The 26,656-nt window shown below is 40.2% G+C and overlaps 1 protein-coding gene across 13 annotated transcripts in view; it reads right to left on the reverse strand.

Annotated features, from left to right (window-relative positions):
* The window catches only part of Psd3 (pleckstrin and Sec7 domain containing 3), a 564,781-nt gene that overhangs the window by 16,069 nt on the left and 522,056 nt on the right, over window positions 1-26,656 (reverse strand). For all 13 annotated transcript variants that reach the window (XM_058580396.1, XM_058580395.1, XM_046447763.2 and 10 more), the window contains one exon: window positions 21,099-21,242. In XM_058580396.1, the coding sequence (XP_058436379.1) occupies window positions 21,099-21,242 (144 nt within the window). The remainder of the gene's footprint in view (window positions 1-21,098; window positions 21,243-26,656) is intronic.

Genomic DNA, 26,656 nt, shown 5'->3' on the forward strand with positions numbered 1-26,656 from the left:
ACAGATTTTATTACCTACTTCAAGCTTAAAAATAAAATAAGAAATTAGACTCTATACATGGGCTCAGGCAGTTCTTCATTTGGATAGTTACTAGATCTCATTCTGCTATTAAGAGAAGCCTTTAAATATATTGTCTAACAAAAGTATCCATTAAAATGATAAGGATTTATCAAGGGTTATTTATATCTAGATTCTGCCTGACTGATCATTGTTGCATGTAATTTACCTATACTATATTAGGATCACATCTGCCACAGGAAACATACTTGGATACAAACCTGCGATTAAGTCCGAGTTAGATAATATTAGTCTCATCAATATTAACTGCCAGAGGAAATGCAGTATTGGCACTAAAAGAAATAACAACAAGCAGGGTGTGGTGGCACATGGCTGCAATCCCAGTGGCTCAAGAGGTTGAGGCAGGAGGATCATGAGTTCAAAGCCAGCCTCCACAAAAGCGAGGTGCTAAGCTACTCAGTGAGACCCTGTCTCTAAATAAAATACAAAATAGGGCAGGAGATGTGGCTCAGTGGTCGAGTGTCCCTGAGTTCAATCCCTGGTACCACTGCCCCCCCCCCAAAAAAAAAAAAAAAGAAATAGCAACAATATTAAAGTATCAAACCTTTGACAATTTTTACAACTAGATGGGAGGAAAGGGGGCATGCAGAAAAGAAAAAACAAAACACTCCAGGATGTTTGAATTAAATTTCATGTCACACAGTTATCACTATACAAGAATTAACATATAGTCCTTGAGAGGGCACATTAAAAATGAGACGGAATGTTTGAAAATGAGTCCCTGACAAACACTGAGGCAGTGGAAAGAGTCTTGTGGTGAGGCAGCAAACTGTTGAGATTACCCCTGGCTAATCAGCACGGCCTTAACTCATTCTCCTTCCCCATAACTCAGCCTTCATTAAGAGGCCCTCTAGGGCATGTGTGTCTCTCATTAAAAAGGGCAAAGAGCTGGAGAAAGAGGTGTGTCTCAGGGACAGTTGGTTGCCTTTGGTCATGTTATTGAGATTTTTTGTCTTAGGTCTGCAAATTCGTTCTCAGATCAATTCTAAATAATTTTGGAGCTGCACACCCTGCTCCCTTCCTCAGGTATATTCTAACAGAGTAAGTGGACTTTCAGCAGTCTGCCTGCCTGACATAATTTCACTATCCAAAAAAACAACTCAGGGTGGGGTTTTTACCACGTCCAAGAGCAGTGGCTACTCTCTGCCGATAAGCATATAAGTACTGTTCTCTTGGACTGGCCCAGTCAACAAGCTCTCTGTTGATTTCTTTCTTGAAATGAGCTATTTTCATGAAGCCTTCTGTGACCACCCACAGCCAAAGACAACTCAAATGCTTAATGGTTTCTTTTTCTATTAAAATACTTTCCTCAGTTTATAACCTCTTTACTACATTCTTTTCTGCTAGATCTATTAAGTCATTTTTTAGTCACCTGTAAAAATTCTTCTCAAGTAGGTAGGAGGAAAAAAAAAATCTCTTTTACTGGCAGGAATGCCTACCATGTCTAAGGCCATGTAAGCTGCTACTTGGGTTGAATTATAATTGCTTGCTGGGGAAAAAAATCGCAGCCATTAATATTCTTTGAAAGATGTTTAATCACATCCACATATAAACTTACATGTATCTGACTGAACAACTTCTTTTCTCCTGAGCCCTGCATATGATTTTATATTCACTTAATAGAACAGTATCTCCTTTTGACCTCTGATAAAGGAACACGACAGTAACAACCTGAATGAAAATAAAACTGCACTGCAATTTTAACTTACTACCTGTTTGCATTCAGACCTCACAGCTCCAGCAATCAAATCACGAATACATTTCCTCCTGGCATTTCGCTTTTGCGTGCAGACTGGATAAAAGGCCATTTTACGATAAAAGGAGCAAAAAATCCAATAAGGTCATTTATGTAGCAAGGCACTTTTTGCTGTTGGATCTTTACCCAGGAAAACAAAGAAATAAACCCCACAACAATACAAGGAGCTTCTGAAGTGACTGCTTAAGAAAAAAACTATTCATCTGCATTCTGCACTCGGGGGGCTGATGGCAGAATTGAGTTGCAGACACTTTCTCCGTGATCAGTTGGTGTGCCCACCTCTACCTGCTGACTTAAAGCAGCAACATCTAGGGGTTTTTATATGAAAGTTGTGCTGGGACTTAAAAGCTTCAAAAAGAAGAATTTGAGTCTTTTCCCCCCATGCTACCTCCACATCAGGCTTCAGGGTACAGTTCCACAGCCTAAATAGGGAAAATATGACACATTTTCCGGTTGTATAACTTGTATCCATGGCCTTCTAGAAAAACCTAAGGAAATGTGAATTCTGTCTTTTGATTCAGTCTCCCTTCCTGCTCTCTCTCTCTCTCCCTAAATAAATTCTGTGACTTTAATTTCTATTTTTTTTTTAAAAGAAGAGCTTACTTTTAAACAATAATATAAGCAGAAGAGGTCAAAAAGCCTGACATCAATACAGACAGGAAGTGTTCTGAGAGCTTCACCCGTCTCCATTCTATGGCAGACATTGATATCAAAGGCCAAATAGACTGAAGCACCCCTTAATTCAGGCGAGAGGACATGAGAGATGAGGTGTCAACCTGGTCTTCCTCAGAGCATTTGTGACTCTCTGCTGGTGAAGAGCACTTTCCCAGCATACACTGAAGTTTACATACTGTGGTCTTCATTGAAGTCGAACCTTCCAATCCTACAGATGGCCACCTACCTTGCAGCTCCTTTTCTTTCCCAGGAATTTCTATGTCCTTGCCCCTTGAAGAATGGCTTTACCTATTTTCCTTTAGTTACTTCATCCCTTTCTCATATAAATAAGACATCTTGCTACCCCCGCCTACACCAGTCTAAATACTTGATAAACAATTGATGTCCTCCCCCTCTCCACTTGTGTTATATGCCTTTAAAACTTGTTTGAAATCACTCAGGCCCCAGAGCACTTAGCCAACACTGCTTGAAACTGTGTTTTCTTAAGAAAGAAACTCTGTTCAGCCCAAATACACTTCTTTGGCTTCTTAAACTTCTTTGGTTGACAGTGTTTGCTGACTCTGCCTCCCATCATCCTTAAAGAATACCCACCCTAGAGCTGAATGCTTATGGATGAACTTCCCAGTCCTCTCCTGCTCCCCTCAAGCCCTGCTGCTGCTAGGAACAGGAGTGGGTAGCACCTGCTGTCTTGGGGTGGGAACATGGTCATCTCTGTGGAGGAGAAGGAGTCATCTTGAGCCATTAAAGTCAGTATTAGATTCTCAGCAAGAACCAATTTTTAAAATACTGCTACCATTCACATTCTTTCCAATTTTCTCTAGCTCTCAAAATTCTTTCATTAAACTCAGCCTTTAATATCCTTTTAAAAATTAAACTCAAAATTCTTAATTTTATTTTTTTATCTTCATTTTTTGAGATGGAGTCTTGCTATATTGCCCAGGCTGACCTTGAACTTGATTTCAATCCTCCTGCCTCAGCCTCCTGATTAGTGTCACTGTGTCTTGCTCAAAATTCTTCAAATTCACAAAGCTCACTTAGAAAATGTCATTTTGTTGTGCAGTGAGGAAACTTGAGAAGTACATCATCTAGTTCCAACTCACAAAGGGGGCAACTCTGGCTCTAGAAGTTCTGTTTATGTCCATTTCTAATGATTCTACCCAGCTTGATCTCCTGTGAAGGTTCTGGTTATAGCTGAGTATAAAATTAATGAAAATAAAAATTCACTCTGAGAGGACCTATGGGATTAAAGAATTTGCTCTTCATCAAAATGGAAAAAAGGTTGCCCTCTGAACCACGGGGATATAAAACTAACCTACTTGCCCTGGATAAGTAAGTAGAGCCATCTCTTGCTAAACTTTTCCTCACGTGATTTTTATCTCCTAAAACAAAAACTTTGCTTGTGATGACAGAAATTTTATACAGGTTTGGTTTATATTTTGTTATGCCTCTGACTGCTCTGGAGTTAGCTGGAGTCACATGAGGTATCATGCAGAGGAATGCTCCCAAGACCTTCACTACAGTTGGCTTCAACCATACCTGCTGCCCTAAAAGGGCCAAAAGAGGTCATAAAGGGACAGGGCTAGTCTTTCCAGGAGACCTGTAAGGTATGGGGCTCAGAAGGAACTTGCTCTGAACTCTCTATCCCACTGGATTCTGAGCATTTCATCCCCAGGATGTGAACCTTTTGAATCCAAAGCATGCCATGGGTTGCATATGGGTTGTCCCATCTGAAACTCAAGTTGAAATTAAATCCCTGTTATGAGGTTTTAAGACGGGGGGCTGTTAAGTAGTGATTTGGGGGATTGCCCTCATGATTAATGAATGGATAAAAGCTTAATGTGGGTTAACAGGCTATCTCACGAGTGGATATGGCCAGGTCTCCTGTCTCTGGCCACACAATGCCCTGCACCAATTCTGGAAACTGCCCTCAGGAAGGCTCCAGATGCAGCCCTTTGACTTCAGACCAGAGTCACAAGCCAGAATAAATCTATTTTCTTTATAACTTACCCAGACTGTGGTATTGTATTATTAGCAGAGAAAGCTACCACAAAGCAGCTTTAGAGTTTCTGAATTCTCAGCTGAATGACCCTTTAAGTGGGAAGTACCATGAGCAACTACTTCAGCCTTGAAACTATATTGGCAAAGCACACTTAGCAAACAGAGCAGAGCTGAGTCATCATTTGCTACTTCCAGGTCAAAGGCTCCCCACACATGCACAGGATGATGGGATGGGGCCACTTCCGAGTTCTGTAAACAGGTACCAGCTACCTGAAAATAAGATACCTGAAAGAGGATGCAGTACCTATCTCTGGGAGGGAAAGATGGGCTGAAGGCAGGGAACAGGGAAAACCAGCCAAGATGCACATTTCTTATTTCACAGTTTTGCCTAAGGCTCAGGGAAGAAGCATACTGCGAGAGTACTCTTTATGTTCTTTAGAGTATGTAAGCCTTACCTCAGGAGGAGTTTAACAGACAAGCAGTTAAATGCTTCTGTGGAAAGTCCATTACATGGATAGGACCAATTCCTGCCTTCCAATGAATGCTGCAAAGAATTCTAATAGCAAATGCCTCTTGGCTTACTTATGATTTTCTCTATTTCCAAATAATTTTGAAAATATTTTAACTAGCCTATAGAACAATTTTGGACTAGACATGTATAATTATAAACAACATCAAGAGTCTCTTCCAAAAAAAAAAAAATATCTCAAGTCAGGTAATTAAACAAGTTTAAAAACCCTTAAGTGAAAAGCACTTATGTTCCTCTAGAAAACAGCAAGAAACCTACTGCAGAAGACAAACTTCTCTGGGTTTAAAAAACAAAAACAAAAACCCAACCAACCAAACAACAACAACAACAAAAGAAAATTTTAAAAGCAACAATGACACAAACTAAAACCCCACCAAAACTGAAAACAAAACCACAGTCCTTTTTAGCTAGGTAAGGATTAAGCATCAACAGTTAGCAAACTTACAGATGGGAATGGGTCATTCATCGAAGTTCACTGTGACGCAGGGATGAGGTCACCTACGATCTTTGAATGAGAATTTTCTTTTTGTAGAGAAATGTATGTGGTTTGCTCCTGTCTCACTGAGTACTAATATTAAAAAGCACACTACAGGCCTAGAGGAGACCTCACTTAGCTGGCAAGCCTCCTCCTTACCATGTTACCACCCAGAGAAAACATTAAACCACTGGTACCCCATGGGGACTGCTAAGCCAGAATGGACACTGTCCATAAACAATAGTGAAGTCTTACCAGCACATAACAGCTGCCTAACAGCTCAGCTTCCCTCTCTAACAGCACATGACTTGTACCCAGGTAGGCTATCACGCTCCCTAAGTGGCTTTTAAGCAGACTTCATGTCTATACATATGCCGTCCAACATGGCAGACACTAGCCACATGTGGCTTTGGGACAGGTGAAGTAGTTAGTCTGAATTGAGATAAGCTGTAGGTGTGAACCATATACTAGATTTTTAAAGTCCTAGTATGAAACAACAATGTAAAATATCTTCATGATATTTTATGTTAATTACATGTAAAAGTGATAGTTGGATATATTTTGTTAACTTATTACAATTAATTTTATCTGTCTCAATTTGGGAGTACTTGAGATCTACAATTTTAACTATGTAATGATTATTTAGCATAGTCACCACACTGTACATTACGTGACCAGAACTGACATATATATAATAACTGCCATTTATAAAATCATGTATGAACCTGGAAGACATTTTTAAAATATTTTTTTTTCTAGTTGTAGATGGACATAATAATATCTTTATCTATTTTTATACGGTGCTGAGGATTGAACTCAGTGCCCCGCCCCACATGTGTGGAGGCAGGCGATCTACCACTGAGCTACAGCCCCAGCCCTGGAAGACATTATTTTAAGTGAAATATGCTAGTCCTAGAAATGCAAATACTGCATGATCTCACTTATATGTAGAATATAAAAAAGTCTACTGGGCAGAGAGTGGTCACCAGCTGTCGGTGTGGGAAAGAAGAGCACAAACTTTCAATGCTTTTTTTCATACTAGGACTTTGGAATCTAGTGTGTGGTTTATACCTACCACATATCTCAGTTCAGACTAACCCACTTCACATGTCCCACAGCCACAAGTGGCTATTGTCTACCATGCTGGACGGCATATGTATAGATCAGGAAGTCGGCTAAGAGCTAGTTAGGGGTAGGGAGGCCTGATAGCCCTCTTGGGTACAAGTTCTATGTGTAAGAGGTGGAAGCTGAGCCATTAGGCAGCTGTTATGCACTGGTAAGGCTTTATTATTAAAAAAAGGTGAAAGATTTATAAGATCTGAAGAGAAACCAGAGTATTAGGCTTTATTATTGTTTATGGACAGTGTCCATTCTTGCTTAGCAGTCCCCGTGTGGTACCAGTGGTTTAATGTTTTCTCTGGGGTGGTAACATGGTAAGGAAGAGGCCCACCAGTTAAATGAGGTCACCTCTAGGCCTGTTATGTGCTTTTTAATATCAGTGCCTAGTGAGACAGGAGCAAACCCACACATTTCCCTACAAAAAGAAGGTTCTCATTCGTTTTTAAGGCTGAATAAAATTAATGTTTGTATATTCACACATGGACATACACACATGTATGTACAATGTATGCCAATTCTTGGCTATTCCATATAAAGCTGGAATGCTAAGGAGAGTACAGATAACTCTTGGAGACAGTGATTCTCTCTCCTTCACCTTGGATATATGCTCAGAAGTGGAAGAACTACATCAAATGGCAAGTGTAATTTTCTGATGAACTAACATAGTGTTAATACATAGAGGTTACCTTTTTTCCACATTCTCATCAAAAACATGTTATCTTCTGACATTTTGATGACTGTCCTCCTAATACACATGAAGTGATAGCTCATTCTAGTTCTAATTTGCATTTCCCTGATGATCAGGGATGTTAATAATCATTTCAATATATACCTGTGGGTCATGGGTCATTTGAATTCCTTCTTAGGGGGGAAAAAGTTGATTTAGAATCTTTGCTCATTTTTTAATAGAACTATTTGTTTATATTTTTTGCTTTTTATTAATTGTATAAAGTCCTTTTATATTTTACACATTAACCCCTTATATAATATATGGTTTACAGATAACTTTTCCCATTCTGGGGGTTATATTTTATTTGCAGATTGTTTCCTTTGTTGTGCAGAAACTTTTTAGCTTGATGTAGTAGTTCCACTTATGCTTTTGCTGTCTACACTTTTGGTATCATATTAAAAATCCATTGCCAAGGCCAAAATCATGGAGCTTTCCCCTGTTTTCTTCTGTGAGTTTTACATGTTCAGATCTTACCCCTTTTTGTTTTTGCAGCACTGGGGATTGGACCTAGGGTCTCCAGCTTGCTAGGCAAGCACTCTACCACTGAGCGATACCCCCAGCATTTGGGTCTAACTTTAACATTTTTAATCTATTTGAGTTTATTTTTGCATACAGTATAAGAGCCTAATTTCCTTATTGTTTTGGTATATGGATGTTCAATTTCCCACACACCATGTTTTGAAGACACTATCCTTTCCCCATTGTGTTTTCTTGGCAATTTGTTGAAGATTAGTTGATCACATATTCATCGGTTTATTCCTGGGCTCGCTCTCTCTCTCTCTCTTTTTAATCTCATTGGTTTCTATGTCTGTTTTTATGTCAGTACCATATTGGGGTTTTGTTTTGTGCTTCTGGCAGTGCTAGGGATTGAACTTAAGGCCTCCTGCATGCAAGGCAAGCACTCTACCACTGAGTTCCAGTCCCAGCCAAGTACCACATTGCTTTGACTACAATGCCTTTCCTATCTATGCTTCTTCCCTTTTTGTTGTGTTGAGCTTTGTCTGTAGTTCTGGGAACTGACCCCAGAGCCTTGAGGAAGTTATTCGGGTAGCACTCTACTGTTGGGCTACCACCCCAGGCCTTTTCTTCCCTTTTTGAGAGGGTCTTACCAGGCTGTCTTTAACTCCTGTGCTCAAGTCATCCTCCCACGTCAGCCTCCTTAGCAGAGGAGACTAGTGGTGTGGTCTATGCACCCAGCTTACAATTTACTTTAAAATCAGGAAGTATGAGGTGTATTACTCAAGAATTATTTGACTATCTGGAGTCTCTTCTGTTCCATACATTTTAGCATTATTGTTTCAATTTCTGTGAAAAATGACATTGGGATTTGATAGGGATGGCAATGAATCTGCAGATCACTTTGTATCACACAGACATTTAAATAACAGTAATTTTTTTCAAGCCATGACCATGACCTTTGCACTTATTTGTCCACCATTTGTGCTTTCTAGAATTTCTTTTGTTAATGTTTTATAACAGTTTTCTGTGTCTAGATCTCTCACCTCCTTGGTTAATAAATTTACAAATAATTATTTTATTTCTTTTGATGCGATTGTAAGTGGAACTGTCTCCTTAATTTCCTCTTTTTTTGATAGTTCAGTTAGTTTATAGAAACACAACCAATTTTTGCACACAATTGATTTTGTATCTTTCAATGTTATTCAGTTCATTTAACAGTTCTAAGTGTTTTGGGGGGCTTTCTATACGTAAGATAGTGCTATCTGCAAAAGAGAAAATTTAACATTTTCCTTTCTGCTTTGGATGCATTTTTCTTCCTTTTCTTACCTAACTGCTCTGGTCATAACTTCCAGTGTCATATTGAAGTGAAATAGCAAGAGTGCACGTAAGTTTTAGCTTTTCACCTTTGAGTATAATTGTAGCCATGGGCTTGTGATGCATGGCTTTTATTGAGTCAAAGTACCTTCCTTGTCTATCTAATGTGTCGACAGTTCCTATCATGTATGGATGTTGAATTCTGTCAAATGTGTTTTCTCTTCCTATCCATTGACCATATGCTTTTGTTCCGCTTTATTCTGCAAAACTGCTGTACTGCTTGTTTGGATCTGCATATGTTGAACCACCCCTGCACCACAGGGATGAGTACCACTTGACCATGGTGAGCAAGCCTTTTAACGTGCTGCTGAACTCAGTTAGCTCATATTGTGTCGAGCATTTCTGCATTAATGTTTGTCAAGGATACTGGCTTGTAACACTTTTCTTAAACTGTCCTTGTCTGGCTTTAGTATCAGCGTAATTATAGCCTCATAAAATGAGTTTTATGAAATTGTCCCTGCTTTTCAACTTTTTGGCAGAGCTTGAGATATGAATTCTGACATGAGGTCATCAGATTCTGGGCTTTTTTATTGATGGAAAACTGTTCATTACTGATTTAATCTCCTTTATCACTGTTAGTCTGCTCAGATTTTCTGTTTCTTTATAATTCAGCTTGCTAGATTGTATGTATCTAGGAATTCATCTATTCCTTCCAGGTTATCCAATTTCTTGGTATATAATTATTCATATTAGTCTCATGATCCTTTGCATTTCTGTGCTGTCAGCCTCCTCTTTTTACTTATTATTCTAATTTCTTTTTGGTTTGTCTTTAAAAAAACAATTCATTTTATTCACTTTTTTTTTTTTTTTTTTTTTTTGGTACTAGAGATTAAACCCAGGGGCACTTAACCACTGACTGAAATCCCCCGTCCTTTTTATATTTTATTTATTTTGAGACAGGATCTCACTAAGTTGCTTAGGGCCTCATGAAGTTGCTGAGATTGGTCTTCAACTAGTGATCCTCTTGCCTCAGCCTCAGATGTCACTGGGATTACAGGTGTGTGATACCCTAACTATTTTCATTTTTAAATGTAGCTATTAGAAAATTTAAAATGACACACGTGTGGTTTGCAATATAATACTACTGCACAGCACTGGTCTATGTCCCCTGACATTCAAATACGAAATAATCTTGTTATGCATCTAACACTCCTAGGGATTTTTGTGAGAATGAGCTATTCTAATAAAAACCTGATGTTAATGTGTCATTGTCTTCAAAAACATAAAGTTGGAAGAAAACTTATTAGCTAGTTCACCTAATCCCACCTCATTTTAATTTTTTATGTTCTTTTTTAGTTATACATTACAGTAGAATGTATTTTGACATATCATATGTACATGGAGTATAACTTCCCATTTTTGTGGTTCTCATCTCATTTTGATAACAAGGAAACAAGGCCCCCAAAGGATAACTCTGTGCCAAATACCTCAATGTTAAGACTAACATGGCCTTCTCAAGCCCCAGTCTAGTGATTTTTTAAAATTGTACCATTTTATCTCTCAGCATATTTATCTTTTTCCTGCAGATTGTACCTCAATGGAAAGATGACCCTCATCAGAACAGGCATTCAGGCATTTAGTAATAATTAATTAGTAATAATTATGGGAGGGATTTTGAGACAGGGAATCATTACTGGCTGCTTATTCTGTGTTATGGTTTGGATATGAGATGTCCACCAAAAAGCTCATGTATAGACAATGCAGGAATGTTCAGAGGTGAAATGATTAGATTATGAGAGCTATAACCTAATTAGTGGATTAACCCATTCAATGGACTAACAATCTGAATGGATTACTGGGTAGTAACTATAGGCAGACAAGGCAGTGGGGGAGCAGATAGCTAGGGACACACCATTGGATATTACACTTTTTTCCTGGTTCCTTGCCCTCTCTCTGCATCTGAGTTCCATGAGCTGGGCAGCTTTCCTTCTCCAAGCCCTTCTGCCTCACCTTGGGTCCAGAGCAACAGAGTCAGCCAAACATGGTTTAAACCTCTGAAACCATGAGCCTAAAATAAACCTTTCCTCTTGTAAGTTATTCTTTTCAGGTATTTTGGTCACGGTGATGAAAACCTGACTATCATGCTCTGCTTCTCAGGTACGACCCTAGTTCTTTGCAAACATCTCCTAAACTATGGTTCCAAAAAATTCTGTTGCTAGCCTTCTCTTTCCTTTAAAGGCATCTGTCATCATTTACAGATTAAAATTCAGAGCTTTTTATCACTGTGCCATCATATGATGCAAAATGAAGTTTAAATGACTGCAAGAATCATGTCTCTCATTAACTGGACAACTGCTGATCTTAGATCACTAGCTTTTGACTCATAAAGACTTAGTATCCCATCTAAAAAGGAAAAACAAAAACCCTTTTGAATTCCCCCAAGAATTCTATTAACCTGCGCTATTTCAGTTCCTCAGATTCAAATACATAACCACTTTTGTGATGCTGTCTGTACAGGGGACAGCATTCAATTCCAGGCGAGACTCAGTTATTAAGACCAAGGCTACGGCTACTAATCTTCTTTAAGTTAATGGAATTTCTCCTTTGCTTTCACTAGGAAGAAAAAGAGGAATAACTGCTACCTTTGTACTTTTATGATCAAGGCCACTTATCACTAAATAGCTAGATAATTTTCTTTCAAAAGGTGGGTTTGCCTTTTGACAGTGGGCACAGTACTGCTCTAGGAGAGGCTATACACAAGATGAGACCCTAATGTGAGCATTACTAATTCAATGTTGACAAATAAAAGCTTAACAGTCTGAGGAAGCGATCAGATGATTCACTCAGAAGGGCATACGTCAAATCAACCACCCATTCAACCACTATGCAACCAACACCCAACAGTAAACCTGAAAGTTTACAACTTGAAATTTACCTCATGTGTGCCTCTAAATGTACACTGCTTTAGGTTTCCCCAATGATAGTATGTAATATATACTTTTTCTCAAATATACCAATGTCGGAAGAAATCGTGTCATTTTTAAATGCTGACAAAAATTAGAAATTCAGAAAAAAGATGCATCTTGTTTTAAGAATGTACCAGATTTTTCGGTTTAAAATATTCTGTCTTGGGAAATTTTACAGTCTTGTTACTGTAGACATTTGTTGTTTCTAAAGTTGAATTTCTCCTGGGTATGGTGGTGCAAGTCTGTAATCCCTGTGATTCTGGAGATTGAGGCAGGAGGATCTGAAGTTTGGGGCAAGCCTCAGCATCTTATTGAGACCCTCAGCAACTTAGCAAGACCCTGTCTCAAAAATTAAAAAGTAAAAAGGACTAGAGATGTGGCTCGGTGGTAAAGTATCCCTGGGTGAAAGACAGAAGAAAGGAAACAAAAGAAATAAAATACTGTCTTAGCCATGTGGCTAGTAAGGGCCTAGCTGTCTAAAATCATGAGTGTATGCTGCTCTTGGTCTCAATTCAGAAGTGGGCACTTGGCTGAATTCTAGCCTAGTAAGTTAAGGGCACTGCTCCAAGTCTTGGTTGCAGGGAAATGGGTTTCTCTTTACTGCTGAATTATAATCTAAGAACACATACCTGGAAGAATACTCCTTCTCATCATGAAAGAGCAATAGTTTCATGTTTTGTGCTGCTATGATGTAATACCTGAGACTAGGTAACCTTTTAAAAATAGAGGTACATTTGGCTTGTGGTTCTGGGGGTTGGGAAGTCTAAAAGCACAGGGCCCTGGCATCTGCAAGAGACGTGAGGCTGGTTTTCCTAAAGCTGAAGGTGGGAGGACAAAAGTGAACGAGAGAGGGCCAAGCTCAATTTCACAGCAGATCTTTTCTCGTGATAATCAACCCACTCCTGCAATGACAACATTAATCCACCTGGGAGGGCGGAGCCCTCATGACCTAATCACCTCTTAATAGATCCTCTCTCTCAAAACCATTGCACCCTGGGGAACACATACAAACCATAACATTCCACCTACAAAATTCAGGAACTTCACACAATGCACAATTCATTTGCTGCTTCCCAATAAACATGCTACTTACATGGAGTTATGCCCCGATAAACACATTATATGTTGAAAGTATCATTAGGCCATAAATGCAATTAATACATCTAATCTGCCAATCACCACAGCCCAGCAACACAGCACACTGTCAAGTATTGATTGTTTATTTTCATGATTGTGTGCTTGACAGGGAGTTACAGATCACTGCTGCTACCCAGTATCACTAGTGTATGGTACTGCACATAACTAGCCCAGGAGGGAAAAAAAAATCAAAATTCAGAGTACATTTTCTCCTGAATCCTTAGGTTGAAAAATCCTAAATTGAACTAGCATAAATCAGGACTATCTGTTATCCCTCAAAGTCAGGATCAACTCTCAAGTCCCAAGTCCAGAGTCTCAGATATCTAAGTCAGACTCCAGACACAATTAACCCTGAGGCAAATGCAGGATTTTCAGCAGAGAGTTGAAAATAGACATTCCCTTTCCAAAAGGGAGAAACATATGAGATAAAAGGGCTGACTGCTCTCAAGTAAGTGTGATACCCAATAGGAAAATCATTAGATCTTCAAGCTGTTCTGTATGCTGGGCACATTGGGAAAGCTTTGCTGGGCCTATCCTAGGCAGCAGCTCCATGGATTTTAGTCTCCTATAGTTAGTTCCTTGAGGTTCTCCCAGGCTGGCACTGCAGGCCAACAGCTTTACATTCTGGGATCTTGAAGGCAGCTTTGTGCTTGGGGCTCCAATATTGCTTAGAGGGAACTGTGGTGGCCTCACTTTCAGGGTTCCACGAGGCACTGCCTTAGTGGGAACCATTCAGGGGCTTCTGCCCTGAGACAAGTCTCTGCCTGAGCTTCCAGCTGTCTGCCACATCCTTTGAATCTAGGTGAGGAAGCCAGGCCCCTGTAGTGCCTGCATTTTTGTATAACTGCAGAATCAGCACCATGTGCATACTACCAAGGTTTTATGGCTTGTGCCTTCCAAGTGGAGGGTCAAGTTGCTCCTGGGCTTGCTAGAACCATGACCAAGATGGCTGAGGGTAGCTATTGCCCTGCACAGCCTTGGAATTTGGGGAGCAGAGTTCCAAAGCTGGGCAGGGCAACAAATGTTGACATCCCTTGGGTGCCTCTTTGAAAACTGCCCTCAAGGTCCTGCCTGGGGCTGTTGGGAAAGGTAGCCTTGAAGATCACTGAAGTGACCTGGGTCTCTCTCTCTCTCCAGGTGTCTTGGTGATGATCTGCTCTATCCATGGTAATCTCTAGCAAGTAGTTGGTTGGCTATACCTGGTTTCTTCTCCTAAAAAGTTTTTTCACTCTTTACATGAACAGGCTGCAAATTTTCCAAATCTTTCTGCCCTGCTGCTTCTCTCTAAATTATAAATTCCGTCTTTAAATAATTTCTTTCCTCTTTCATCTTACTGTATATGTGGTTAAAAGTAGACACACAGTTCCTTCAATATTTTGGTTAGAAATTTCTTCTACCAGATCTCTGCTGAGGCTCATCACACTTAAAATTCGACCTTCCGCAAAGCCCTAGGATACAGACAATTCCACTGAGATCTCTGCTTCTGTGTGGAGGCAGCCTTTACTTCAGGCTCCAATACTATGCTTCTTATTTCCAAAAACTCATCAGAATGGTCTTTACTGTCTATATTTCTGCCAATATTCTGACCACAATCACTTGAGTAATTTCTAAGAAGACTTAGATTTTCCCTGTCAATGAATTCCTTCTGCTGAACCTGCACCAGAAGCACCTTTAATGTGCTGTTTATGGCAATTAAAGCTTTCCCCAGTATTCAAAACTGTTTCAGCCCCCCTTAATATTGTCAAATGTCCATATTACCAAAAACAAGATACAGATTCAATGTGAGCCCCATCAAAATATCAAAGACATTCTTCACAGAAATAGAAAAAACAGTCCTAAAATTCATATGGATGAATGAAGACCCAGAGTGGCCAAAGCAATATTGAGCAAGAAGGGCAATGTTGGTGGCCTCACAATACCTGATCTTACAATTATACTACAGAGTTATAATAACAAAACCAGCATGGTCTTAGTATCAAAACAGACATGGAGACCAGTGGAATTAACTAATGAGAAGATAGAGACAAATCCACATAGATACAGTTATCTGATCCTTGACAAAGGTGGCAAAAACATACAATGGAGAAAAGATAGCCTTTTCAACAAGGTGCTGAGAAAACTGAATATCGTATGTAGAAGAATGAAGCTAGAGTCTTCTCTCTCTCTTTGAACAAAAACCAACTCAAAGTGGATAAAACATTTAGGAATTAGACCAGAAACACTGCAACTGCTAGAAGAAAACAAAGGGTCAACACTCCAACATATTGGCATAGACACCAACTTCCTTAAAATATGACTTCAAAAGCTTAAGAAATAAAACCAAGAATCAATAAGGGAGATAGTTTCAAATTGAAAAGCTCCTGCACAGCAAAGAAACAAAAATGTAAACAGAGAGCCTACGGAGTGGGAAAAAATATTTGCCAGTTATTCTTCCAACAGGTACATCCAGAATATAGAAAGAACCCATTAAACAGCACCAAACAAATAACCCAATCAATAAATGGGCAAATGAACTAAACAGACAATCCTCAAAAGAAGAAATGTAAATGGCCAAAAATGTATGAAAAAATGTTTAACATCCTTAGCAATCAGGGAAATACAGATCAAATCTATACTGAGATTTCATTTCACTCCAATTAGAATGCCAGTCAACAAATAACACTTGGGAGGCTGCGGCAGGAGGATCACAAGTTCAAAACCAGCCTCAGCAACTTAGCTAGGCCCTAAGCAACTTAGCAAGGCCCTGTCTCAAAGCACAAAATAAAAAGGGATGGGGATGTGGGTTAGTGGTTAAGTGTTCCTAGGTTCAATTCCTGGTACTTTTAAAAAAGAAAAGAAAAAAAAAAACCAAAAAACAAATAACAATAAATGCTGATGAGGACATGGGGAAAAAATGTATACTTATACATTTTGTTGGACTGTAAATTAGTTACCACTTTGGAAGGCAGTATGGAGATTCATCAAAAGACTAGGAATGAACTCACCAATCCTACTCCTCAGTATTTATCAAAAAGAACTAAAATCAGCATATTATAGCAATACATGCATACCAGAGCTTATAACAGCATAATTTACCATAGTCAAATCATGGAATTAACCAAGATTGTACATCATTAGACAAATGAATAAAGAAAATGTGATATATATATATATATATATATATATATATATGCATGCAAGCAACAGTGTTTTGCTCAGCCCAAAATAAAACAATAAAATCATGTCATTTGCAAGCAAATGGATGAGAACATCAGTTTAAGTGAAATAAGCCAGACTTTGAAAGTCAAGGGTCAAATGTTTCTTCTCATTTGCATAAGCTAGGGGGAAAAAGGGAATTAAAGAAAGCGGGGGTGGGAGGAATGTCATGAAAACAGAAGGGAGAACAGTGGAAAAGAAGGAGATTGAGGGAGGAAGGAGGGATGGGAAAGGGGAGGAACTGTAGAATGAAATCCACGAAACTATGTTATGTGCATGGATGAATATATCACAATGAATTAAACTTTTATGTCTAACTATAATGCTACCATTAAAAAGAAATTAATAGAAGGAAGACCAATAGGTTAGAGGAAGGGGATCGGGGGAAGGAGGAGGGGAGGGGAGGGAAAAAAAACCTGTTCCAGCCTCTACCTGGTACCCAGTTCCAAAGCCACTTCCACATTTTCAGATGTTATAGAAATAGTTCCACTTTTCAGTAACAATTTTCGAGTCCGTTTTATGTGGTTACAACAGAAAAACTGAGACTGAGTATAAAGAACAAAGAATGGTTTGGCTGGTGGTTCCAGAGGCTAGGATGTCCAAGAGCATAGTCTGGACATCTGAGGAGGGTCTTCATGCTGCATCATCCTATAATGGAGGGCGTGAGAGAACAAGAGTGGGCAAGAGAGGGTTCAACTCATCAGGCACCACCTCCCAACACTGCTGTATTAGGGGTTAAGTTTCCAATTCATGAACTTATGAGACCCATTCGAACTATAATAGAAGAGTTGATTCCAAAGCCTATGCAGAAAAATCCAAATAATACTCAACTAACACAACTGGCTGCAGCCTCCATAATAGGGTTTACAAACTCAATGCCTTCAGTGGTCAGGCCATTAACACAAAGTGGAAAGCTGTGGATATGATGTAACAGGGAGTAATGGGAAGAAGACAGCTTATCTTTCTAAATGAATTAAAACAGATACAACATTGTGCTGGCCACAGAAAACACAGTGACCTTAGGCACCTATGACTCGTCTGGACTGTGTTGATCACTCTTTTCTAGTGAGCTCTACAAAGACTCTTGGGAGCCCTGGATCAACTTGACCCTCAGGAGTCCCTCTTTAGTAGATCAGTCATGTTAATAGGTTTGGCCTGCTACCCCTTCTCCCGGCCTCTACTCAGTCTAGCTCAACAGAAGGATTACTCAACTCTATTACAAACATGTGAAAAATATCTTGGAATAAACATCATTTTCCCTTTCTAATCATGATTGCTTTTAAAGCTGAAGAAACAAAGCCCAAATATTGGGGCCAAGGATAGTGCTATCAAGGGGATTTTCTTTTCATGGTGCAGTCGGCATTGAGGATTTTCTCAGCACAGTTCAACCTACTGTGTTTCGGTTGCCTGGAGTCTTGTAAGTTTTAAATCTGATACAAACAACCCCCTGTGATACAAACCACACATTCCCTAATATACCGGAAGTATGATGATGATGAAAACATTTAAAAGTAAAATAGGAGCTAAATAAAGTAGAAATACTTTATAAAGATATGAGGCCAATTTTTATACTTATTTTCATAAACTTGCGAGATTAACAGTGAGTTTCTCAATTTAGACCTGTGATGCTTAACAAGTCTTTCCAAAGTAAGATTAGCTTCCAAATGAACTCATCTGAGAAAATAACAGCCACAACTATGGGTAATTTATTTAAAACAAACAAACAAACCATCTACCCCTCCTCCACTAATTAATAGTCAAAGAAGAGAAAAGTGCCAGTCTGGTCAGTCACAGCCCATTCTGAGTGAAATTTGCTGCTTTAGGTAAAAATGAGACCTAAAAATGAGGTTAACACGGAAGTCCTCTTATAGTCTATGTCATCTTCTTATAGCCCTAACCCTGTGAATTTACTGGAATTTCTAATGATTGAGTGTGAGTGGGGGTTTGGAAAATGTGGCTCGGCATGAAGAACTGTCTGTACTCAAAGCAACCTGGGACAGAAACCACTGAAATGCATAACTTAGAAACAGCCCTGGTGTTATCACTAACAGCTTACTATAGCACCAAAATAAAAATGTTTTTCGTTATCAAGACTCAACAAACAATTGTCCTGAAACCAGGGGAGTCTCATGATGATGACCTACTAAGCAACAGGCTAGAGAGCTAATCCAGGTTTCAATTCCTCACAGCTGAACATGCAGACAGGCCTAGTCTTCTCTGTCACTGCACACTGAAGCCCCTGAACTCCAGACACTGCCATCTGTTCTCACCTGCTTATCAGACTTGTTTTCATGGCAGCTTCTGGCCCTGTAAAAATAACTAATACTAAGTAATTCCCAGAGAATTATTTCCTGTGATTTTTCTTTTGTACATAACGATAAAATTTCATTAAGTCTCTCAGTCTGTATCAAGTGCTAAGTCAATACTCTAGGATCTGAGGATACAGCTCTGCATAAAACACACACACACACTGGCCAATAGCTGTCTCCCTGTACTTGGGGAATGAAGCAACCACTTGGTATGATGCTTATAAAGCAAAGGATGCTACATAAGGACTGCCACAAGCACTCATAGGAGACCAATTCTGGTGGCTGAAATAAAAAGTAGCCTCATCATGATACATTACTCCAGTTTTCATTTAGTGAAAAACAATGACTCGCTTTCTAAAGAGCAGCGCTGATATGAAAACCTTTGTAGATGACATCTGTACAAAGTGAAGCACCTTCTACCTTCCTGGTCGATACAGATTAATGCAGCTGGACACCAGCCTGACATGCTGTGCCTAGGAGTGTGAGCCTGACTCTGCCTGGAATGCAGTCTTCATGCTCCTGGAGACACAATCTGATGAAAGCAGGACGTCATCCCACAAAGCAGGGTCTCACTTCAGGTCAGGAAACAAAACTGTTGGAGCTTGCTGGGCTGCATTTCCAGAAAAAGGGCACCACAGAAGATCCAAAAGCAGGTGGTGTGCACCAAGCAGCAGCAACGTCTCCATCATCTCACGGCTGCCCCGCCTTCTGGGGACAGGCTCTTCCCTTCAGAGTCAAGGGCTCAAAGCAAGGTGCTGAGTACTGGAAGCAGGGGATGGAGGTGTTGGGAAATTTAATTACAATGTGTGAAGCCAAACAGTCTATGGCTTAAAGATACTCCAGAAGTGTGAAGAATAATGATTGCTTTTTGAGAACTCTCATTTCCCAAGAATGAACAAGTCTGGGGAACGATGAACTACTTTGTTTTTTGTTTTTTTTTTTCTTTTTAATATTTTTGTCAAGTCTTTTTTGCTGCAAGGCTTCCAAAGTTTTTGCCAGCAAACTTATACCTTTACCTAAAGAAAGATTCCTCTTGGGATAGTCATCTGACCAGAATGATGACTTCCTTGACCATGGAGAAAACTATCATTTGGATCTGTGATGAAAGTGCCATCTGTTAGATCTAATGCCACACTTGATGACAGAATTTTTTTTTTTTTTAACTCAGGAAGGCTTCTATGAAATCCTGTCTGATTAAACAAGCAAGGACAAGGCATAGGCTGAAAATGAACCTGAGGTCCCTGCTCTTTAAGAGCTCAAAGTCTTATTTAGGGGGATGTGGGATCCACTACAGAGACAGGCCAACATAACTTTATCACAAAGCAAATTGGGGCAAGTGTTACTGCAGATTAACCCAGCTGGAGGTCCAGAGCAGGTTGGCTAGGAGGATCTGGGCTGCTCCTTGAAAGAGGAGCAGGACTTGCAGAAGATGATAGAAAGAGCATTCGAGGTAGAAGGAGTAGATGAGTGGAGGTATACAGGTGTATTTAGGGAGAAGAAAAAAGGATGGTCAGATGGGACTGAAGGAGAAGGAAGGAGGAAATAAAGGGTCTAGACTTGCAATAAACATGAAGAGCCACAAACAGATTCAGCACATCCAATGGAAAAAATATTTGTAACATCTTTTTTTTTTTTGGCCAGTGAGGGGGTACAAAGATACCTTAAGTGTCTAACGATGGTGGCTGAGGTGATGAAATGGAGGATTCTAACACTAATTTGGGAGAAAACTTGGCCAAAGGAACCATTTGGAACTATATTGCTTTCAGCTTGCTTTTAATTTTTCTGCCTTTCTGCGTCACATCACGTGGATCCTCACCATTCTTCCTAATAACCACACTTGCTGTTGTACACCAGTGTGCGGCAAGCCAGAATCCTCTTCTGAAGGGTGGTGAGTAGTACAGGAACAATACCCTGGTGTCGCCTAATGACAAGAATATGCGGGGAAAAGCTGGTGCTTCCCATCACCCTGTCACTCATTTCCTCTGCTATACTTTTCTTGGACTCAAACTATGCAGCAACAGACCCATGGACACAGAGAGCAGCTGTGCACCCTGACAAGTCCTCTGCAGTTTTTTTTTTTTTGACATCACAGCATTTACACAATTCCAAGTGTGCATGCTGCTTGCTGTTAAACGTATAAACTGGAAGTCACTCTCTGATGTTAGTTTGGCATGTAAGTGGAATCCCAAACACAAACGGCCATCAGGACCAGGATGGCATTAGGTACTGGTGTTAGTACCGAGCTCCCAGGTTAAAGGCAGGCTTGGGGCGAGCGCCTCACAGTCATGGTAACTTAAAAACTTTCCTCCCACAGACCAATTGTAACAGAATCATTTGTGAGCAGCCGGTGCAGCATACCTCAAACTCCAGATAGTGATCTTTCAGCTTGTACTCGTCGACCTCCTTGGCTTTGACTTTCTTGTCAGGGGGATAGGAGCGGTGCTCAGCCAGCTCAGTGGTGATCTGCTTCAGCTTGCCTTCATGAGATTTCAGTTGTTCCTCCTGGCAGGAAATTGTGTCCATTTAGTGCACAGAGAAGAAATCAATTAAAAAAAATGTGTAGAGTGCCTTTAAAAATCCCTTATGGTGACTAACTTTCATTTACCAGAACAGTCTAAGGTGCCTCAGCAGGAGGCACATCCTTCCAACTCGCCAGTGTTGGTGTAATTCTTCCCAGGATGGCAACCCAGGCCATCCTAACTGGGCCTCCCCAACCAGGCCTCTGATTACAAAACCAAATGGCTTCAGAGCCTGCTAAGGAATGCAATGTCACCAAGCTGGGACAAGACCTTTAAAGAGAAACCAGATTAGGCAAGTCACCATATGAACAGCTAAGTGCCTAGCCTGGGCACCACATAACTTGGCTTCTCAAGTATGCCCGCTCAGCAATAACTGCCTGAGTGCCCGTCTTTCGGAGTGAATGAGCGTCTGTCTGCAAATTTCTTTCTTTTTTTGAGATAAGCAGTACGGCAAAGAAATACTTCTTCTCTAAAATTTATCATATGCTATTCTAAAAAATGTGCTATGCTTTCTCCCTCCAAAGTAGCAGAGGGTCTCTCACTTCCTTCAACTTCACTGACCTGAACTAATCATTCAATTAAAATGCACTCATTGACTGCTGCCTGAACAGCATAATTATAGGTTCCATCTGCCAAGGTAATACGGTTGGTCCTATGTCAAAGAACTTTCATTCTAGGGGTGCCATTTATACCTCCTTGGCAATAGTGACCTAAAAAGATATGATACTGAATCCTCTTGCAGAATTTTAAAAATAGTCTTGAGACAAAGACATTGGAATTCTCTTGAATGCCTAAAGTTGGGTGGCAGCTTACTATTCCACTTCCACATGTAAATTATCCAAATTCTTGATTATAAATTTTATATGTATAAGAAACAAAAAGATAAATGCAAATGAAGAACTGATTAAAGGAGGCAATAAGCATGTTTTACATAACACCAACATAATTTTAGAATATAAAAGTTTTATTACAGAATGAGGGGAATAACTTAAAAGACTACCAGATAATTAATAATTATGAATGCCAAATTAAGGTTATATAACATCCTTGTAAATTTTTTGGAAGATATCCAGAAACTATAAAGTCACATATAATATCTTAGGGATTTCTGTAATAGTGCACATCTTAAAAGCCAAATAAGAAAAAAGAATTCAAGTCTAAAGCCATAAAAAATATTGATATATATTAAAAAAAGTAAAGTTTTGGGCTGGGGTTGTGGCTCAGCCATAGTGTGCTTGCCTAGCACATGTGAGGCCCTGGGTTTGATCCTCAGCACCCCATCAAAATAAATAAATAAAGATATTGTGTCCAACCAAAAAATAAATATTAAAAAAAGTAAAGTTTTAAAAAGCAGAGAACATTAGTGCAAAGATGAACAGAAGAGGTAGCAAGAACACATGGAGTGAAAGAAAGATGACAAGATTCATTTTTAAATGCGAACAAACATTCCAAGAAGACGAGATATGTGTGCACCGTGGTCACTAAAACATTATTCACAATAGCTAAGATATGGTCACAACCTAAGTGACCCACAACAGATGTGTGGATAATGAAAATATGATATGTATACAAAATGGAATACTACTTAGCCTTTAAAAAGAAGGAAATTCTGTCCTACATCACAGCATGGATGAACCTGGAGGAAATTATGTAAGGTGAAGGAAGCTAGGTACGGAAAGACAAATGCTGTACCATCTCACTTATATGTGAAATACGTAAGAAAAAATCAAGCTTTTAGCTGTAGAAAGCAGAATGGTGGTGACAAAAGATGGAGGGACAAGGAGATTGGGGAGATACTGGTCAAAGAATACAGAATTTCAATTAGAATGAGTTCCAGAATTCTTTTGTATATCATGGTGACTACAGTTAATAATAATAATAACGTGTTATATATTTCAAAATTGCTGAGATGGGTGTGATGGCATAGACTATGATCCCAGTGACTCAGGAGACTGAGGCAGGAGGATCACAAGTTGAAGGCCAGCCTCAGCAACTTAGTGAGGCCCTAAGCCACATAGTGAGACCCTGTGTCAAAATACAAAAATAAAGAGAGTTGGGGATATAGCTTAGTGATTAAGCACCCCTGGGTTCAATCCCCAATACCAATAAATAAGTAAATATAAAATTGTTAAAAGGTTTCAAATGTTCTCATCAGAAAAAAATCAGTACATGACTTGACAGACACGTTAATTAGCTTGACTCAACTGCTCCACCATGGACACACGTCACACTATATCCCACAAACACCTACCTTTGCACCTTCTTTTACACAGAGTCCGAGGAATTGGAAGCCTCCTAAAGGAGACCCTGGCCACTGCCATTTAGAATGAAACAGAGATCCAGAGAACTCAAGCACCTGCTCCAGGCCACCAACACAGCAGGAGTGCATCCTCCCAACTTCTAATCTTAAATTCACTTGGGGACCCTTTCTTAAACACACACCCAAGCTTCAAAACCTTCTGCTTCTCAGTGTGCTGGTGCTGAGCTCAGCACCCTCAGAGCTCCTCAGATCCCTCACCCCCCATGCCTCCTGCCACAGCTCTCCAGCTCGCGGGCTACACGCAGGTCTTACGCACCCTGCATGCTCCAGGTCTTGCAATCTCTTTCCAGTTACTGCAGCATTGAATGTGTATGCCACCTATTTGCCACAAAACTCACTCTGACCTAAGTGTGAATTTTACTTCCTTGACTGAGTACAAACTCCAAGAAGGCAAAATAAGGAGGATCATTTTCCCTTTTCCTCTAATCTTCCAGTGTCTAGCAAGGAACTCAGCAGAGACAACAGTACATGGCACCAACAAAGACCTTATGCTTCTACACTGGGAGCTGAGACCACTGTCGCACCCATTTCTACAAAGCTCACTGGACCTATCCCTCAGTAAACAGTAGCTGAATACATGGATTAAAGAAAGAGGGTGCTCATATTATTTCTTCTGTGTTTTCAAGGAGAAAGATGATTTAGAAGGCAGTGCAAATTACAAGTAAAATCTGTAATGCTTGAGCTCTATTAAACCCAAGAGGTAAGGATTTTAGAATAAAGAACATTTGCCAATGAGTCCATTTGAGAGAGAGATTGCTGAAAACACCATCGCTAAGGATTTTCTTTAATCATTTCAGGTTTAACGCACTTTAAAGACCTTAAACACAGTGTCCTTAAACACACTTCCACATGATTCACTAACTGTCTTACTGAATGTTTAATGTATATTAAACACAGACTCTAAGAAATGAATAAGAAATCTAGCTACTCGGGAATAGTGTGGTCACCAAGTAAGGTCATGCCAAGGAGCCTGGACTGTATCTTACTGGCACAAGCGAGTACATTAAGGAAGTGCCATAGTTGGACCTGTTTTCATCAACACTGGGAAGGGTGGCCTGGAGGAGAGCACCTCAGGAAGGTGACTTCATGAGGTACAAGTATCCAGAGGAGCAGCGCAGACTAAGGGAGGCAGAAACTGAGTGGAGGGAGAGGGACCTCAGGTGGCTAGACAAATAGTCCTGGCCAGAGTTTTATGAAGTGGGGCGTGTACAGCTTGCCAAAATGACCCAATGGGGAGAGTTTTAAAAATCAGTATTGAGATACAATTTTAAATTTTTATAAAAACCGTTGTATCCCATAACTGTGCTGAATTTGATTACAAGTTCTGTAAGTTTTTAAATGGAGTTCTTAGGCATTGGGAACAGTTTTTTAATTATTTTTTAAAATCTAAGCACTGTGAAATGCTACTATCTGGGACATGTGGTATATTTTATTTAAAAATACACATCTCTCAAATATTTAGTATTGATAAAGTGAATGATTAAAAAAGAAAACCAGTGACATAGGTCTAAGATGACAAAAGCTTGAAGTAAGGAAAGTCGGGGAGGATGTGAAAGATATTTAAGAGGTAAACGGACAGGGCTTGGTGATGAGGTGTGACACAGGTTGGGGTACAGGGGTGCGGTTCTGGCCAATGAGGGAGGCGACTGTAAGAGCACAGGCTCCCAAAGCCTGCCCCTATGCTCCTCCTCAGCACTACCTGAGGTCCAGCACAGGACAGGAGGAGGGGTGGGGTTACTTCCCTGTGAGGGGGGAGCACAGGACCCACTTTGTTTCTGAACAGTGTTCTCTCTTGACCTGCACCCAAAGAGTTAATACTGAGTTCACTGGTTCAAACTTTTGTAAGAGAACAGCTGGAGTTCAAAGAAATTGGAACTAGGTATCCATTAGGAAGGTGACTTCATGAGTGACTTCACTCCTCTGAAGTGTCCAGAGGAGCAGCACAGACCTAAGGGAGGCAGAAACGACGGTGTCGTGTGCCTCAGTGTGATCTGCACTGTCTGCTGGTCAGTCATCTGGAGCATATTAGAGAGAAACAGCAAATTTCCAGGCATCAGGCTGCATCTGAACCACCTGGCGGGATATTATACTGCCCCCAGATAATTCTTATGAATGCTCCAGCTTGAAAATGTCTGTTTTGGTGGGTATAAAAGTGGCCCTGAATAGATCCCAGAGGGGGCTAATCATAATTCTGTGTTTCTAGAAGGAGGAAGAAAAAAATCTTAGAGTTTTCAGATTAGTTTCTCCACCCTCAACAGAAGAAGAAAAAAATGTGCTTTGGCAACACTGCCATGAAAAACAACCAGAGAAGGTGACTCCTACACAGCGGAATTGTTCAGGAAGAACCACACTGCACTGACAATAATCAATTTTAATAATTGAGGCTAATATGTTTTGGACAGCAGACAAGAATAAATTAAAGAGAAACTCATAAATGACAGGGTGATGAACAACATGTCTTCAAAGAACCAAACAATCTTTTAATTGAAAGTTGGATTTTTTTCCTGAACACTGTCCCCCACCCACCCACCCACCCAGCAGGGTACTCACAGTGCTGTAACATATATTTTATAAATGGAAACTACCCAAGAGGTCCTGGCATTTGGGGGAATCATGGCCAGCCTGTGGGGGCATGGAGAAAGGAAAGGTGGCCAGTCTCACAGATGCAGGACCACTGGGTCAATGCAGTGGTTCTCAGTGGGAGCGGGTAGCTTTGACCCCAGAGGACATTTGGCAAGGTCTGGAGACGTTTCTGGTTATTAAAATTAGTGGAGATGCAGTTGCCATCTACTGGGTGGAGGCTGGGGACACTACTAAACACCCTGCAGTTCATAGGACAGCTTCACACAATAAAGAATTATCTGGGCCAAAACATCAACAGTGCCGAGAGTGAGGGTGACCAGGCTGAAGGAGAGAACAGTCTGTGAAGTGCTGGAGAGAGGAGGGACGCTTGCTTCAGGACGCGCTGGAGGTGTGCTGGGACTCTGCACAGACATCTGCAAGAGTGTCCACTGATGTGGAGGGCACACCACTCCCCTGCGCCAGCTGCATGCCAACTCACCTCTCTTTAGCACCAC

This window comes from Marmota monax, unplaced genomic scaffold (assembly GCF_021218885.2).
Source record: "Marmota monax isolate L192 unplaced genomic scaffold, Marmota_monax_Labrador192_F-V1.1 WCK01_AAM20220418_F8-fsc00040, whole genome shotgun sequence".
In the NCBI taxonomy this organism is placed as follows: Eukaryota; Metazoa; Chordata; class Mammalia; order Rodentia; family Sciuridae; genus Marmota; species Marmota monax.